This window comes from Microcaecilia unicolor, chromosome 8, assembly GCF_901765095.1.
Source record: "Microcaecilia unicolor chromosome 8, aMicUni1.1, whole genome shotgun sequence".
NCBI lineage: Eukaryota > Metazoa > Chordata > Amphibia > Gymnophiona > Siphonopidae > Microcaecilia > Microcaecilia unicolor.
In genome coordinates this window covers 54,195,054-54,213,944 of record NC_044038.1, presented here as the reverse complement: position 1 = coordinate 54,213,944, position 18,891 = coordinate 54,195,054, and the positions used below count along the sequence as shown (strand labels likewise).

The 18,891-nt window shown below is 48.4% G+C and overlaps 1 protein-coding gene across 1 annotated transcript in view; it reads right to left on the bottom strand.

Moving 5' to 3' along the window:
* Positions 1-18,891, bottom strand: part of IFT140 (intraflagellar transport 140) — a 681,938-nt gene that overhangs the window by 8,474 nt on the left and 654,573 nt on the right. The window contains exon 29 of the mRNA XM_030212528.1: positions 443-584. Coding sequence (XP_030068388.1) covers positions 443-584 — 142 coding nt within the window. The remainder of the gene's footprint in view (positions 1-442; positions 585-18,891) is intronic.

Here is an 18,891-nt window from a genome sequence, read left to right as displayed (position 1 = left end):
GTTTAGTTAAGATATGACTGCAGTCCAGATAACATATAAGTATTAATGATTTGTGATGTTTTTCATGACATAGGGAATGGAAATACAATTTATCACGAGTCAGGGGTGAAATCCCACAGTACTAGATTAGATCATTTATTTTATTTTTGCAAAATCAGATGCCACTTTCTGCAAAAAATCAAGTTTTCCCAAGTGAAAATTTTACACTGAAGTTTGCAAACAGAAGACTTCTAGCCTGCTTGGTAAATAATGACTGATAAATGTTACTGTCTATTGAAAGCAAGTGGCCTGTCTGGTAACCTGTGATAATAGATGCTTGTGGACCGCTCTAATCATAGCTTTGTAACTCTTTTGAAGATTCTGCAGATACATTGGTGATAAGTAGGATGATTGGTTACAGAATAAAACTGAGTAATACAATTTAGAGATTACATTCACTCACCAACTGATAGTCCTCCTGCTGGGTGTAATGCTCTACCAATAAACCATATACATCTCCAATCCGGATAGCAGAGTCAAGGTCAGGTTCCTCCAGAAGCAGCTCACACTGTCTGATTGCTTCTTTAGAATCTTCAGTGTAAGTCCTAGGTAACAGAGTAGTTATGCCATTAATGGTTTAATCAAAAGCGATCAGGGACTGTCTCTTCATGTTCAAATGTACAGCGCTGTGTATGTCTAGTAGTGCTATAGAAATGATAAGTAGTAGTAGTAACATGGTTTTGGGGGGAGGGTTTCACAAAAAAGGCCATCTGAACTAGCATGCAGAAAGATTCAGGTGTATTCAACAGAGGCTTGTCTTCACAAAAACAATCACACTCTTTAAATGTCTGAGCCAATATAATGTACAACCATTGTGTACCCAAATCATCCAAAGATCCAGCCTTAACTATTTGAACTTTCTGTTACCAAAGTGTGAAAACTAAAACTATCTAAACATATTATATTAATTAGCCAGTCCCAAAATGCTAGAAGGCAAAATTGGGGTTTTCCTGATAATTTTATTTCCTTTAGTTCCACCAGACCAGTCCAGAACCTGTGGGTTGTGCCCATCAACCAGCAGATGGAGACAGAAAAAAAGTTCTGACCTTGCCCTATAAAGGCACCATGTAGCTTTTGATGATCGGTATTTCAAATGACAAAGCAATGGACCATCTGTTTTCCATTTAACTTGAGTTGTTGTACTAATAGTACTCATTACATATTGCTGGTAAGAAAAACAACAACATAAAACTATAAAAAGCTGAAATATTAGAAAAAAATGAATGTTGAACCTGAATAGAGTTTGTTGATAAAAGAGTGAAAAGAACACTACAAAAATACACTAAAGTGGTTTAATAACTGGAAATATATTAGAGAGAGCTTCTGGACTGGGCTCGTGAGACTAAAGGAAAGAAAATTAGTTAATACCTTAGCATCCTCACCAGCCCAGTCTACAACCTGTGGGATATATCAAAGCACTACCCAAGATGGATGGGATTCTACAAATTTCAATCCCAAACTAGGGCTTCTACCTGGCGTTAACAATGCTCTGTGCATGTAAGAAGGAATGACTATATCACCGGTCTGTAGCTATGAACTGGAAGTATTGCTTGCAACTCCACTCACTAGGTGAAAAGAAAAATTTCAAACCTTAGGCGGTTGTTTCCTTTTAAAATTAAATATATACACTGACAAAATATTACCTTAGCTACTGGTCAATGATAATTTTAGAAGTTGGTTTGCCTTACCTGAAAACCTGCAAAGAGAAAAAGCAATCTGCCCAACTTCAAAGTACACAACAATCATGGAGCAAAAGTCAAGATTTCTACCTAAAATGAGGACACTACCTTTGAGAGAAAAAAGAACAGAACTTTTTAATCAACATTCCTGCTTTCACAAACTGGATAAAGAGATCTATGCATACTACTACTTGTAGCTCAGAATTCTCTTAGAAGAGACAGAAACCAAGAATAACTATATAAAGGGTGAGATTCTTCCAGGATACTCCTTAAAAGGGGTCAAACAGAAGTCCCAGTGCCTTAGGCAGCAGAATCAAACTGCACTCAGGCAGGAAAAAGATGCAGGAGGACGAAGAGAATTTCACCTTATGAGAAGGCATACTGCTTGTGGATGAAATGCTCAAGAGAAACTTTCAAGGTGGCTCGTGATGGGGTTTATAGAACACTGCCCTTCACCCTTAAGAAAAGTCTCTCTCTAAAAAGACTGGGCCACCTTAAGAGCACTGATCCTGCCCTGGGAGGAAGTCAGCCAGGAGGGGCGGTTTTAATACCTGGGAGTTTAAAAGACAGGGCCAGGCTGAGGGTAAGGATGCCCAGGGGAAGGAAGAACTGAAGTCCAAGCCTATGGGCTTTACAGAATACAGTTAACTGCTGTGACCTGCCTGACATAAGCCAACTTTTCTTCTTGATTAAGGCTTACAAGCCATGCTGAGGTCTGGCTCCACAAGCCAGACAGCTTGGCCTGCTAGCCAAATGCCTATTCAAGACTGTTACTAAATAAGAGAAATGGTTGCATCTGACATTCCCGGCCTGTGAAGCAATAGGTCTCAGGACTTGGGTGAAAAAACATTTATATATTGTGTCTGGCTGAGTTATTCGCAGGGCTACCCCATAATCCCGCCTGGGGTCTAATATGGCTTTACAAGTGTGACAAAATAGCAACTCAAACTTAAGGACCTCTGACCTATTTCTACTTGAATTCCAATCTGAAGAAAACAAAGATATGAAAGATTAAACAGAGGGAAAACTGCCACCTCTGCATACCACTCATTAAGATTCATTAAACTCTCACGTATACTGAAAAGGGAAGGCAGTTCCAAGACTAATAAAGCACGACAAAACATATGCTCCTCAGAAACTACAGCGTTTGAAGAATGACAACTCAAGAGCCAAGACATAATAGAAAAGCAGAGACAGATTTCTTACAGCAGAATCTCTTCTACTGGGAAACCAAGGATGATGAAATGTCTTAGCTAAAGTCAATTAACCAAAACCTCAGTGGTTAGTTTGGTGTCATATGAAAACTGTTGTGGCAAGAGAGAGATGTGAACCTCAACCCAACATTGAAGGCAACTGGAATACATACTGCAGTTTTTCATATGGCCACGGCTGCAGAAACAGTTCCAGACTTTCAGAACCAGTTTCTTGCTGGTAAGCAAAAAAGTGCAAAACCTTGTTGTTGGCCCTTGTCAACATGGGGTCTAGAATTGATGGTCTCAATCAATTGTTATGAATGTAAAGGCTTCAGGAGACAGGAATTTTCCTCCAGATTGAGAAGGTATGTGCTGAAACAAATCTAATATAATAATTTGCTCCTCCAACGTTCCAATGAGGCTACCTGCGTCTGTAACCATTTCCTGACGTCACGAACCCAGTGAGAGACATTGGAATGTTGCAGGAGCAGCTTCAGCCCTTCCTCCACACGCACCAACATCTCCACCCAGGGCCGCCGAGAGACTGGGCCCCCCGCCCCTGCCACCACGCCCCCCCCCCCGAGGTCGCCGCCGCTGCTCACCCCTCCACTTCCAGGGTTGCCACCGGTCCCCCCTCTCCCCCCCCAGGTCACTGCCGCTCCCCCCTCCATCCGCCCAGCCACTTTCCCTCCAGGCCCACCCACCCAACACAGACCTGCCAAGTCTCCCGCGAAACACGCGGTGCCAGCTCCCATTTCCGGCCACTGCTGCTGCTCCTGTTGAGCAGCAGCGGCCGCTACTGCTCCAAAGAGCTAATTAAACCACCAGAAATGTTTTTAAAAAGCAAGAGCGGCACCTCAGGCAGCCATCAGGCATTGGCTGTCGGCTCTGCAGCCGCTCCTCTTGCCTCTCACGTCACTGCCCCTGGAGCAGAACCCCGGAGGAGCGCAGCGACGTGAGAGGTGAGAGGAGCGGCTGCACAGCCGACAGCCAATGCCTGATGGCTGCCTGCGGTGCCGCGCTTGCTTTTTAAAAACATTTCTGGTGGTTTAATTAGCTCTTTGTTTTTGTAGCGGCCGCTGCTGCTTAACAGGAGAAGCAGCAGTGGCCGGAAATGGGAGCTGGTGCCGTGTGTTTCACGGGAGACTTGGCAGGTCTGTGTTGGGTGGGCGGGCCTGGAGGGAAAGTGGCTGGGCGGACGGAGGGGGGAGCAGCAGCAACCTGGGGGGGGGGGGGAGGGGGGAGCAGTGGCTGCGGCGACCTCGGGGGGGGGGGTGGAGGGGGGAGCGGTGGCGACCCTGGGGGGGAGGGGGAGTAGCGGCAGAACACTCACTGTGGCTCACATACGCACTCACACACACTCTCATTCTCACACACACTCACAGACACACACACTCTGTCACACACACACACTCGCACATTCACGCTCTCTCTCACACAGTCACTCTCACACACACTCAAACATACACACTCCGAGGAAAACCTTGCTAGCGCCCATTTCATTTGTGTCAGAAACGGGCCTTTTTTTTTTACTAGTTCTTGAATATTTTGTATTCTGGCCATAAGCGCTGAGGACAGAAGAAAATGCTTCTCATACCTTCTTAGCTGTTGATTTATGCTACTGCAGTAAGCTCTTGGGAAGAAAATGGCCTCAGTGCTGTAATAAATAATAAAAGCTCCAGAGAGCTGAAGGAGCAAGATACTATGGACTGAGACCAAGCACTTTGTGCCACCTCATACTGGTACCAGCCTGTTGACTAGGATGCTGTCTATCTTACATTATTATTATCCAAATGGGAGCAAGCTGACATCTCTGAACATAATGCTGAACCAAAGCCAGCAACTTATACTGCATAATCCTAGGAATGCAAAGAGTAGATGAGTAGACTACATTGTAGTACTAGGAGTGTAGCGACCAACAAAGAACAGAAAACTCTGAAAGGACTTCATGTGAGCCTGAGGCCACGAGACTACTTTTATGGATGCTGCTACTGATTCCAGTACCTGCTTCTAGCTCCACAACTGAAGCTCCAGGGATCAGGCTGGTTTTGTTAAGTCCAGAAGTGGTGCTGATTGCTTTGTCATGTAATACACTTTGCTCGGTCAAAGGACTATCCTGTGCTGTTTCCCTTGATGCGGAGAAGGCCTTTGACCAGGTAGAATGGAAATATCTGTTTATTGTTCTTAAGCAATTTGGTTTCCCTGATCCATATATTCATATGGTGCAGCTGCTGTACTCCCGTCCTTTGGCCCATATAGTAGCTAATGGTGAAATCTCTAACTCATTTGTTCTGCATAGAGGCACTAGACAAGATTGTCCCATCTCCCCCTTATTGTTTAATATGGCTCTTGAACCTCTCCTAGTGGCAATCCGTCAATCCGCTGATATTGCTGGTATCCATCTGGGCTCGGTAGAGTTCAAGCTCTCAGCATATGCGGATGACATCATGTTATATCTCACCAACCCTCAGTCATCCTTGAAAGCCCTCTTTAACCTCATATCTAGGTTCTCGAAAATTTCAGGCTACAAAGTTAATTGGGATAAAACAGAAATGATGCCTTTGAATGATATCTGTACTCCTTGTGCTGCTCCTGAGTTGCCCTGTAAATGGATATCCTCTTCTATAAAGTATCTCGGTGTCTTCTTTGATAGAGACCTCACCAACACCATTAAAATTAACTCTGACAAAGTAATCTTACAGGTTGAAGCCTCACTGGCGTCCTGGTCCCCATTAAACCTCACTTGGTGGGGACGGCTAGATACTATTAAAATGATGGTAGTCCCTAAAATCACTTACACGTTGAGCATGATCCCTCTTCTCTTTCCTTGCGCCTTTTATAGGCGGCTGGAAAAGATGCTCACCTTTTATGGAATCTTAGGTTGCCCAGGATCTCTCTGAGCAAACTTAAGCTCCCAAAAGGGCATGGTGGTGTGAAATTTCCTGATCTCCTGCTTTATCATAAAACCTTCATTATGCGGCAGGGCATGGAATGGATCTCCCCTATAAATGTTGCTTCCCCGCCCAGATGGTTAACCTTTGAACAGGCCCTTATTGACCCGTTACAACATTCCCATATCATTGGCATGCGCCTCCCCAAGAGCATTGTGTCTAATCCGTTCATTCACACTGCCTATAAATTAATGGTATCCTTAGATAAATTAATGGATATCCCTTGGTCTGCTACGCCACTCACCCCTATATGGAATAATCCTAACTTTAAAATTGGCAATAAACAAGTTTCGTGGTCTCAGTGGCAGCGCATAGGGATTTGGGCCTTAAAAGATATGATCCATATGAGTATGCAGACATGGAAAACCTTCTCAGAGATGAAATCAGAATTTGCACTGACACCCAATTTTACCAATGGCTTCAGATTAGCTCCATGGTAAAAAAAAGAAATCCAATGATAGGTTAAACGCCCAGTTCCTGACCCAAACTCCAGAGCGTGTTGATTTTACTCTGAAGCTTCAGCACATTGGTCACGCTGCTTCCCACATTTACAAGTACCTTCTTAGCAACTCCCGCACTAAATGTACTGGTTTACGTAGATGCTGGGAGGAAGACATACAACAACCTATATCTGATAAGCAGTGGGAACAGCTTTGGAAGTCCCTCTTCCGGTGCTCTAACTCTTCTAATACTATAAAATCTATGTATTTCTTTACACATAGATCTCTTTGAACGCCATATAAGTTGCATGTTATCAATTCCTTTAATTCTAGATTATGCTGGTCTTGCCAGTCTCAAGTGGGTTCTGTAAAGCATTTAACCTTTGATTGTGTGTGCCTTCGTAAGTACTGGCTAGAAATCTGGTCACAACTGGTAGACATTTTTCACCTTCCTGGCTCACTCACTTATCAGTTCGTGATTCTCGGGGATCAGTATTATAAGAGTCTGTTGACTCCTAGTGAAGGGGCTCTCGTTAGCACCATGGTTTCTTTAGCATTGAAGGTAATCTTCTCCCATTGGAAGTCTTTACATCAGGCTACCTACCAGGAATAGTTTTTTTTTGTTTGTTTTGTTGCATTTGTACCCCGCGCTTTCCCACTCATGGCAGGCTCAATGCGGCTTACATGGGGCAATGGAGGTTTAAGTGACTTGCCCAGAGTCACAAGGAGCTGAATAGTGGAACCTAGTGCTCCAAATTTACAAATTTGAATCACACCTTGCAAAGAAATCTTCTCGTTTTGCTTCATATAGGGAAAAATGGCTACCACTTGTCTCTTATTTTGATACGGTACAGAGATAAGTACTAAATTTGATGTATTTTATGGCATATGCATGCTTTATACTTTGATTTGTATCCTCCAGCCCCCTCCCCTTTCCTCCCTCTCTCTTGTTTTCACTTAATTTGATTCTAGATATAGATTGCTACTTCTTAAATGTGAGCTCCAGTGTTGCCATACTTTATAAAATATTGCTTGTTGTTATGTTGTGAGCTCTTGTGTTTGTATTGAAAACCAATAAAAGAAATATTTAAATTAAAAAAAAATTGGAATACTCCTTGAACTCAAAGGAAAACTTAACAGTGACTTGGTGACAAAGCTGTTTCCTAAGAAGTGTAGGCCTTTAGATGATATTTTCCTCTTTTATTTTGCTATATTTTCTTTGGATATAATGATTTGTTGAACATTATAAATAAATAAATAATAGTAATTCGGTTCAATTCTTGTATACCGCTAATATCCCCTTTCCAGGGTTCAGTGCAGTTTACATTCTAGGTGAGACAAAAGCAGATAGTGTTAGTGTGAGGTATGAGAAACATTAGAGACTAACATTAGAGCATGAGACTAAAACCATTAAAGGAAAGGATAATGGATGATACTAGGACGTAGAAGTCATGATGGATTATTATGAAGCAATCTTTGAGAAAAGTTTTTAGCCTCTTCCTGAAGTTGAGGTAGCTGTTTTCTGTTCTGATGGGAATAGGTAGAGAGTTCCATATTTTGTCTCCAAGTACGGGGCATCAAGAGCTGAAAATCTTCTGATTTTGAATTGTCTTCTGGAATGGTGATGCTAGCATTAGTTGTTGTTTCAGTCTGTTAGACTGGACCAGATATAGGGAAGCGGTCTTAGCAGTTCAGAGGTACAGCTCTATAAGATTTGAAAAACTAAACATGCAGCAGTTTGTTTAGATGAGTTGAAACACTAGTATATCCAGTCAATCTGTATATTAGTGTTGTAGCTATATTCTGTATGATTTGCAGTTTTTTTCTGATATTGACACTTAATACCAAGAAATAGAATGTTACAGTAATCCAAATGAGGTAAACTAACATTTGGACTAGTAGTGTGAAGGCTTTTTGGTCGAAGAATGGTCTGACTAGACGTAACTGTCTCATTTTGAATAGTGTTTTCTTCCATAGCTGATTAATATGGGAAGAGAAGATGAGTGAAGAATCAAGCAAGACCCCAAGTACTCTGGTTTCAGACTCAACTGTAAAGCTTTGAACACTGGACAGAGGATATTGATGATGGGACCTCAACTCCATGATTTCGAAACCACAGGACCTTGTTTTTTTGCGCATTCAGTTTCAATATATTGGTCAGGGCCCAGGTGCTAACAGCAGTCATACCATTCACTACTGACTTGAGTTGGATCTTTGTTTGATGCTGTTACCTGTAAGAGAAGCAGGATATCATCCACATAGGATAACAGTAGTTAATTAAGTCCCAGGTGCATTGAGGCAAAGGATGACATAAAGAGGTTGAAGAGGATCGGTGAAAGAGGAGATCCTACCAGTAGTTGGAAAGTTGGTTGTTTTGCTTGACAGAATAGCTTCGATTTGAAAGGAATTCAGTGAACCATTTGAGCACAATCCCTGTTATTCCTATCTGATCCAGGCATTTGAGTAGCAATATGTGGTCAACTGCATCGAACACCACTGATAAAGCCGATTTCTAGAAGAATTACTTGGTCGCCTTTGCATAGGTGTTGTTTGATATATGTAGTTAGAACTAGCAGTAATGTTTCCGATCTGAAGCTAAATTGTGACCAGTATAAAATAGGAAATTTTTCCAGATTAAGAGAGTTGTTTAATAATGTAAGTTTTTAATGCTTTAGTAAAAAGAGGTATGCTTGCCACTGGACGGTAGTTTGCAGACGATGTTACATCTAGCCCAGATCCCTTCAGTAGTGGAGTGAGAACAATTTTGCCCATATCAGGAGGAAGAGAGCCAGTTTTTAACAGCTCATTGAGATCATTGAGTAACCAGTTTACTGCTACCATAGGGATGGATTTGAGTAGGTGTTTTGGGCATTTCAACAGTTTTGATCTTGCATCTTCAGCTGTTAGTACGTAATTTAGAAGATCTTATTGGTGAAATGATCAGTGAGATCTTGGGCGGTGGGACATGTTTTCTGTGAACGTTCATCCTTATTTGTGGAAGCTAGTGTTTTAACTAAGGAGAAAAGTTTTTTGTTGTCAAGATCATCTTGACCTATTAGGCTGCTATAGTATTAGCATTTTGAGTAATCTACCTTCTTTTTGTAGCGTCTTCCATTTGTATTTATTAGTAGTATCTTTGTTCTTTCTCCATTGCTTTTCAAGGCATCAACATTCCTTTCTTAGGATGAATAGTTCCTCTATAAACCATGGCACATTTCCGGATGTCTTGACCTTTTTTTTTTTTTTTTTAATTTTTATGAAGTCTTTATTGAATAATAATGCACAGAACCTAAAACAGAACTCATCTTCCACATCGCATTACAAACCATATGAACATAATACAATTCTTTTAGAGATGTGGCGACCTAATGATACATAGCTGAATAATGGTCTCAAGACCAGTACAATGAACAGAGCTGATTGCATTAGAAAGGGTATGATACATACCTGTAGCAGGTGTTCTCCGAGGACAGCAGGCTGATTGTTCTCACGACTGGGTGACGTCCGCGGCAGCCCCCACCAACCGGAAAAAAGCTTCGCGGGACGGTCGGCACGCAGGGCACGCCCACCGCGCATGCGCGGCCGTCTTCCCGCCCGTGCGCGACCGCTCCCGCCAGTTGAATGACTAGCAAAAGATGAAACACACAACTCCAAAGGGGAGGAGGGAGGGTAGGTGAGAACAATCAGCCTGCTGTCCTCGGAGAACACCTGCTACAGGTATGTATCATACCCTTTCTCCGAGGACAAGCAGGCTGCTTGTTCTCACGACTGGGGTATCCCTAGCTCTCAGGCTCACTCAAAACAAGAACCCAGGTCAATTGAACCTCGCAACGGCGAGGGTACAACAGAAATTGACCTACGAAGAACAACTAACTGAGAGTGCAGCCTGACCAGAATAAATTCGGGTCCTGGAGGGTGGAGTTGGATTTACACCCCAAACAGATTCTGCAGCACCGACTGCCCGAACCGACTGTCGCGTCGGGTATCCTGCTGGAGGCAGTAATGAGATGTGAATGTGTGGACAGATGACCACGTCGCAGCCTTGCAGATCTCTTCAATAGTGGCTGACTTCAAATGGGCCACCGACGCTGCCATGGCTCTGACACTATGAGCCGTGACATGACCCTCAAGAGTCAGCCCAGCCTGGGCGTAAGTGAAGGAAATGCAATCTGCTAGCCAATTAGAGATGGTGCGTTTCCCGACAGCGACCCCTAGCCTGTTAGGGTCGAAAGAAATAAACAATTGGGCGGACTGTCTGTTGGGCTGTGTCCGCTCCAGGTAGAAGGCCAATGCTCTCTTGCAGTCCAATGTGTGCAACTGACGTTCAGCAGGGCGGGTATGCGGCCTGGGGAAGAATGTTGGCAAGACAATTGACTGGTTAAGATGGAACTCCGACACCACCTTCGGCAGGAACTTTGGGTGGGTGCGGAGCACTACTCTGTTGTGATGAAATTTGGTATATGGAGCATGAGCTACTATGGCTTGAAGCTCACTGACCCTACGAGCTGAAGTAACTGCCACCAAGAAAATGACCTTCCAGGTCAAGTACTTCAGATGGCAGGTATTCAGTGGCTCAAAAGGAGGTTTCATCAGCTGGGTGAGGATGACGTTGAGATCCCATGACACAGTAGGAGGCTTGATAGGGGGCTTTGACAAAAGCAAGCCTCTCATGAATCGAACGACTAAAGGCTCTCCAGAGATGGCTTTACCTTCCACACGATAATGGTAAGCACTAATCGCACTAAGGTGATTCCTTACTGAGTTGGTCTTGAGGCCAGACTCTGATAAGTGCAGAAGGTATTCAAGCAGGTTCTGTGCAGGGCAAGACCGAGGTTCTAGGGCCTTGCTCTCACACCACACGACAAACCTCCTCCACTTGAAAAAGTAACTCTTTTTAGTGGAATCCTTCCTAGAGGCAAGTAAGACCCGGGAGACACCCTCAGACAGACCCAACGCAGTGAAGTCTACGCCCTCAACATCCAGGCTGTGAGAGCCAGAGACTGAAGGTTGGGGTGCAGCAACGCTCCGTCGTTCTGCGAAATGAGAGTCGGAAAACACTCCAATCTCCACGGTTCTTCGGAGGACAACTCCAGAAGAAGAGGGAACCAGATCTGACGGGGCCAAAAAGGCGCTATCAGAATCATGGCGCCGTGGTCTTGCTTGAGCTTCAGTAAGGTCTTCCCCACCAAAGGTATGGGAGGATAAGCATACAGGAGGCCGGTCCCCCAATGGAGGAGAAAGGCATCCGACGCTAGCCTGCCGTGTGCCTGAAGTCTGGAACAGAACAGAGGCAGCTTGTGGTTGGTCTGAGAGGCGAAAAGGTCCACCGAGGGGGTGCCCCACGCTCGGAAGATCTTGCGTACCACTCTGGCATGAAGCGACCACTCGTGCGGTTGCATGACTCTGCTCAGTCTGTCGGCCAGACTGTTGTTTACGCCTGCCAGGTACGTGGCTTGGAGGAGCATGCCGAACCGACACGCCCAACGCCACATCCCGACGGCCTCCTGGCACAGGGGGCGAGATCCGGTGCCCCCCTGCTTGTTGACGTAATACATTGCAACCTGATTGTCTGTCCGAATTTGGATAATTTGGCAGGACAGCCGATCTCTGAAAGCCTTCAGTGCGTTCCAGATCGCTCGGAGCTCCAGGAGGTTGATCTGCAGATCCTTTTCCTGGAGGGACCACAGACCCTGGGTGTGAAGCCCATCGACATGGGCTCCCCACCCCAGGCGAGATGCATCCGTCGTCAGCACTTTCGTGGGCTGCGGAATTTGGAATGGACGTCCCAGGGTCAAATTGGTCCGGATGGTCCACCAGAGCAGTGAAGTGCGGCAACTGGTGGAGAGGCGGATGACATCTTCTAGATTCCCGGTGGCTTGGAACCACTGGGAAGCTAGGGTCCATTGAGCAGATCTCATGTGAAGACGAGCCATGGGAGTCCCATGAACTGTGGAGGCCATATGACCCAGAAGTCTCAACATCTGCCGAGCTGTGATCTGCTGAGACGCTCTGGTCTGCGAAGCCAGGGCCAAGAGGTTGGTGGCCCTCGCTTCGGGAAGGTAGGCCTGAGCCGTCTGGGAATTCAGCAGCGCTCCTATGAATTCCAGAGACTGAGTTGGCTGGAGATGGGACTTTGGGTAATTTATCATAAACCCCAGCAGCTCCAGAAGTTGAATAGTGCACTGCATGGACCGGAGGGCTCCTGCCTCCGAGGTATTCTTGACCAGCCAATCGTCGAGATATGGGAACACGTGCACTCCCAGCTTGCGTAGGTAGGCCGCTACCACCACGAGGCACTTGGTAAACACTCGTGGGGCAGAGGCGAGCCCAAAGGGCAGCACACAATACTGAAAGTGCCGTGCGCCCAGGCGGAATCTGAGATACTGCCTGTGAGCTGGCAGTATCGGTATGTGAGTATATGCGTCCTTTAAATCCAGGGAACATAGCCAATCGTTTTTCTGAATCATTGGCAGAAGGGTGCCCAAGGAAAGCATCCTGAACTTTTCTTTGACCAGGAATTTGTTCAGGCCTCTCAGGTCTAGGATGGGACGCATCCCCCCTGTTTTCTTTTCCACAAGGAAGTACCTGGAATAGAATCCCTGCCCTTCCTGCCCGGGTGGTACGGGCTCGACCGCATTGGCGCTGAGAAGGGCGGAGAGTTCCTCTGCAAGTACTCGCTTGTGATGGGAGCTGAAAGACTGAGCTCCCGGAGGACAATTTGGAGGCAGGGAGGCCAAATTCAGGGCGTATCCGCACCGCACTATTTGGAGAACCCACTGGTCGGAGGTTATGAGAGGCCACCTTTGGTGAAAAAATTTTAACCTCCCTCCGACCGGCAGATCGTCCGGTACGGACACTTGTAGGGCGGCTATGTTCCCGTGGATCCAGTCAAAAGCCCGTCCCCGGCTTTTGCTGTGGAGGCGCAGGGGGCTGCTTAGGCGCACGCTGTTGACGAGAACGAGCGCGCTGGGGCTGTCCCTGTGCCTGACGAGGCCTTCGGGCCGGCTGGTTGTACCTACGCTTTGCAAAAGAATAGGGTGCAGCCTGCCGGGCCCGGGAAAAAACGTCCACCTGTGGAGGTGGATGCTGAAGGCGCCCGGTGGGAGAGCTTGTCGAGAGCGGTTTCCCGCTGATGCAGTTGGTCCACCATCTGCTCGACCTTCTCACCGAAAATGTTATCCCCCCGGCAAGGGACGTCAGCCAGTCTCTGCTGGGTGCGGTTGTCCAGGTCAGAGGCACGCAGCCATGAGAGCCTGCGCATCACTATACCTTGGGCCGCAGCACGAGATGCCACGTCACAGGTGTCAAAAATACCCCTGGACAGGAACTTTCTGCACGCCTTCAGCTGCCTGACCACCTCCTGATAAGGCCTGGACTGCTCCGGCGGGAGCTTATCGACCAGGTCCGCCAGCTGTTGCACATTGGTCCGCATGTGGATGCTCATATAGAGCAGGTATGACTGGATGCGGGTCACGAGCATGGAGGATTGGTAGGCCTTCCTCCCAAACGAGTCCAGAGTGCGAGACTCCCGCCCCGGGGGCGCCGAGGCGGTATCCCTCGAACTCCGTGCCCTCTTGAGAGCAGAATCCACGACCGCTGAGTCATGGGGCAATTGGGGCCGCATGAGCTCTGGGTCAGAGTGGATCCTGTACTGGGACTCTGCTTTCTTGGGAATGGTGGGGTTAGTTAAAGGTCGCACCCAGTTCCGGAGCAGCGTCTCCTTCAGGACATTGTGCAGCGGCACCGTGGAGGACTCTCTAGGTGGTGATGGATAGTCGAGGACCTCGAGCATCTCGGCCCTCGGCTCTTCCACAGAGACCACGGGGAAGGGAATGCTGATAGACATATCCCGCACAAAGGAGGCAAAGGAGAGACTCTCAGGAGGTGAGAGCTTCCTCTCCGGAGAAGGCGTGGGGTCCGAGGGAAGGCCCGTAGACTCCTCTGAGGAGAAATATCTAGGGTCCTCCTCTTCCCCCCACGAGTCCTCATCCTCGGTATCGGACATTAGCTCATGTAGCTGAGTCCTGAACCGGGCCCGGCTCGACGTCGAGGCACCAAGGTCTCGGTGTCGTCGAGCGGTGGACTCCCGCGCCGGCGGGGACGGAGCTCCCTCCATCGACGTCGACGGGGACTCCACCTGCGTGGCGGTCGAGACCGGCACCGCAAGCGGCGGCGGTGTCGACAGCCCCGGCGCCGGGCTAGAGCTCGCCGGCGCCACAGTCATCGGCGCCGAGGGCGCAAGCACCCCCGGCGCCGGCACAGCCTGGCGCATCAGCCCTTCCAGGATCCCCGGAAGGATGGCTCTGAGGCACTCGTCCAGGCCCGCTGCCGGGAAAGGCGGTGGGGCCGGTAAGGGTGTCGGTGCCGGAAGCTGCTGGGGGCCAGGAGACGGCACCGAGGTGCCGGAACCCCGACGCGTTGGTACCTCCACAACCGACGGAGACCTCTCCTCACGACGATGACGCTTCGGCGTCGCCTCCTCTCCGACATCGGGATGCACCGAAGGCGACCGGTGACGACGCTTCTTGTCTTTCTTCCGATGCACGTCACCGGCGCCGGAGGGCATGGAGGAGGAGGAGGTCGATCCCCCTCGGTCTCGAGTCAGACAGGGTTCGGTCCCGTGGGCCACGAGCTGAGGGCGTGACCGGGGCCGACTGCCCACGCGGCCTCTCACCCCCACTCTCACCGGAGGACCGGCGGCCCGACGGGACCTGTTCTCCTGGGGTCGCTGCCATCGGTGCCGATGTCTCGGGCATCGATACCGGTACCGAAGGGCCGGGCGTCGATACCGATGCCTTCGAGGTCGACGTCGAGGGGCCGGCGCAAGTTCCAAAAAGACGGTCCCGCAGAACTTGCCTCGCAACCTGAGTCCGTTTCCGGAGACCGAGACACAAAGAACACGACTTGAGATTGTGCTCCGGCCCGAGGCACTGGAGGCACCAAGCGTGGGTGTCGGTCTGCGAGATCGGCCGGCCGCAGCGACCACACTTTTTAAATCCACTCGGGACCTTCGAGGACATCGACGGAAAAATCGCGTCGGCGAAGTCAAAGTCGTCAATGGTGGCTAAAATCACACCACGAAAAACAAACGACCGAGCGGCCACTAGGCTGCATCGTGGCGTCCCCGCTGGAAGCGAGGGAAAAAAGGGAGTGCGTGTCCCACACGCGCAGGGTTTCTTTTTTTTTTTTTTTTTTAAAGGAAACCGGGCGGTAACGAAATACCGAAAAACAAAGTTAGAACCAAGCACGATCAGCGTATACGCGATCGAACGATCCGGCGGCTGAACAGAGAGAGCGCAAAACACGACTCTCTCCAGGCGCGGAAAAAAAGGAACTGGCGGGAGCGGTCGCGCACGGGCGGGAAGACGGCCGCGCATGCGCGGTGGGCGTGCCCTGCGTGCCGACCGTCCCGCGAAGCTTTTTTCCGGTTGGTGGGGGCTGCCGCGGACGTCACCCAGTCGTGAGAACAAGCAGCCTGCTTGTCCTCGGAGAACACTAAATACACAGATCAAGTTCTCCACCACAATACTTCAATCTTTATGAACATTATAATTTTCCCCAACTCCTTCCCTCCCATAACTTTAAACCCCCCTACCTCCCCTCTCCATCCCTCCCCCCCATTTGAGCACCATCTAAACCTCTGGTATCGTTCTGGTTATACATGATAAAGAAAAGAATCCCAAATCTGGTGCCATCTACCCATTTGGTTACGTCTTTCTGCTACTAATCTTTCCATCTCGCAAATGTGCTTCAGTTTTTGGGACCACCGTGTTATCGGAGGGACTGAGGACTGTTTCCAATGGGCAGCAATTACTACTCTGGCGGCGCTTATAGCCTGCCCCAGGAATACTTGCTGAGCATGAGGACGACCCGCAGCGCCCGCAGGGAACAGGAAAAAAGTAGGGCACCACGGAATCGAAGTGCCCGTCCACCTCTGCAACCTGCTACGTATCGACCTCCAATAAGCCCTGATCTTCCTACATGTCCACCATATGTGTCCTGCTGTTCCCCTTACCCCGCAGCCCCTCCAACACAACCCCGTCGTTGTGGGATAAATGCGCTGTAGACGCTCCGGCGTCAGGTACCAACGGTACAACACCTTCACCGCGTTCTCCTTAAAGGGCACATGAGACGACTCCCCCACCACAGCCCGCTCCAGTTTCTCCCAAGTTGCCTCCTCCAGTTCCACGCCCAGTTCTCTCTGCCAATTCTGCCTGTGAAGTGTGTAAGTCGGGGACTGTCTATTGACAACGTGATAAAGACGTGATATCAGCCCAGTAGTCTTTGGTGGGCCCTCGCAAATAGTCTCAAGGGTTGTTTTTTCTCTAGACACTGCTTCCCGTACTGCCCGTGTCTTGAGGAAGGAGGATAGCTGAAGATAGGCATAACGCTCAGCACCTAGGATCGGGAATCTTTCAAGGGCCTCCGAGTATGACAATAAGTTCTCCCCCTCAAACAGTTGACCCCATGTCTGTAAACCACCCGTGTACCATCGTGTGAACGCACTTTTTAGCATACCAGGGTAAAACAGTGGGTTGTGAGCTATGGGAGATAAACGGGAAAGTGTGGCGCGTTTTTGTGGAAACATACTATCCCAGTTTGAGAGGGTAACATATATAGAAGGGCATAGACCCGTTCCCAGTGACCTAAGTGAACTTGGGATCCACATGAGTGCCCCCAGTGGTTTTGCTCCTAGAGTATATTGTTCCAACTGCACCCATTGCCGGTCTGGGTAGCCCTGGAACCATTCTACTGCCACACGGGCCTGGACCGCTCTATAATACCATGCCAGATTGGGTACCCCCAACCCCCCTCTCTTCCTGTCCTGATACAAGACTGAGCGTGCTAATCGCGGATGCTTCTCTGCCCAGATAAATCGCATGATGTTGTCCTGCAGATTTGCTAAGAATTTACGGGGCATTGTAATTGGGAGGGCCTGAAATAAATAGAGCAGACGCGGCAGCACATTCATCTTTACTGCAGCAATTCGACTGAACCAAGAGAGGTCTAGGCCACCCCACCTACCCATGTCCTCATTAAGTGTCCCCCCCAGGCCCTTATAATTCGCCGTGAAGAGATCCGAAAGGTGGGGCGTCAGATTGACCCCCAGGTAGCGGATGCTCTTGTTGGCCCACCGGAAGGCGAATGAAGCCCTCAACGAAGCCACAAGCTCTTCCGGGAGATTCACATTCATAACTTCAGACTTGGAAATATTTACTTTAAATCCCGACACGTTGGAGAATACCTCAATCTCCTGTAGAAGCGCAGGGAATGTGATCAGGGGATGAGTAACAAACAGCAACACGTCGTCAGCGAAGAGGGATAGTTTATGTTCTCTCCCACCAATGGAAAGTCCGCGAATATCCGGGTTTGTTCGGAGCCTAGTTGCGAATGGCTCCATTACCATGGCAAACAGCAGGGGGGACAAGGGGCAGCCCTGTCTAGTGCCTCGATGTAAGGGGATCATACCCGAGTTGCCTCCATTTACACGAATACATGCTTTAGGAGAGCTATAGAATGCTTGAATCCATCCTCGGAATTGCGGCCCAATCCCGAATGCCTCCATCACTTTGTACATGAATGGCCAATGGACCCTATCAAAGGCCTTTTCGGCATCCAGGCTAAGGAGACAAAGAGGCCTCTGCATCCTACCAGCTAGATACATTAAGTCAACTGCTCGCCTGGTATTATCAGCGACTTTTCTGTATGGGATAAACCCCACCTGGTCAGGGTGGATTATAGCTGGAAGCAAGGGTGCCAGGCGATTAGCCAATACTTTAGCTAGTATTTTTACATCTGCGTTTAAAACGGATATGGGGCGATATGACCCACACTCAGCGACATCTTTATTCGGTTTGGGCAGTACCGCAATCCATGCTTCCATCATGGAGGTGGGCATGGATTCCCCTTTCCCTATTAGATTAAACAGGTCAGTCAATAGGGGAGTCAGCTCAGAGGCGAATTTCTTATAAAATTCATTTGGAAGGCCATCTAGCCCAGGTGATTTACAGGCAGGAAAAAGCTGGATCGCTTTCTGTATCTCAGCTGGAGTGACCGGCGCGTCAAGGGCGGCTCTCTGCTGATTTGTCAACGAGACTAGGTCACTCTCAGCGAGATAGTTTAAAATGGAATCCTCAGAGGGATTAATTTCTCATGCGTATAATTCCTGATAAAACTCACTGAAGCGTCGCCGTATGGTTTCGGATGTATTTAATATTTCACCCCTCGCGGACTTAATGTGAGTGACCGTCCGGTCAACCCTTCTCCGACGCAATTTTATAGCCAAGAGACGTCCTGCTTTGTTGGTGTATTCATATGATCTAACCTTGTTTCTATTTTGCATCCATGTTAGTTGTTCAGAATAAATAGAGTCCAACTGGGCCCACTGCCCCCGCAACTCCTCCAAAACTGCCGGGGAACCCCCCTCCTTATGCTGTCTCTCCAGTAGCCTGATCTTTTCCAGACACTGTGCCAGCTGTACCCTCCGAATCCTAGCGCGTTTACTAGCTATCTGTATAAAATAGCCTCTAGAGACAGCCTTCATGGCATCCCAGACAACACTAAGTGGTGGGCCCGATTCCCTATTCAA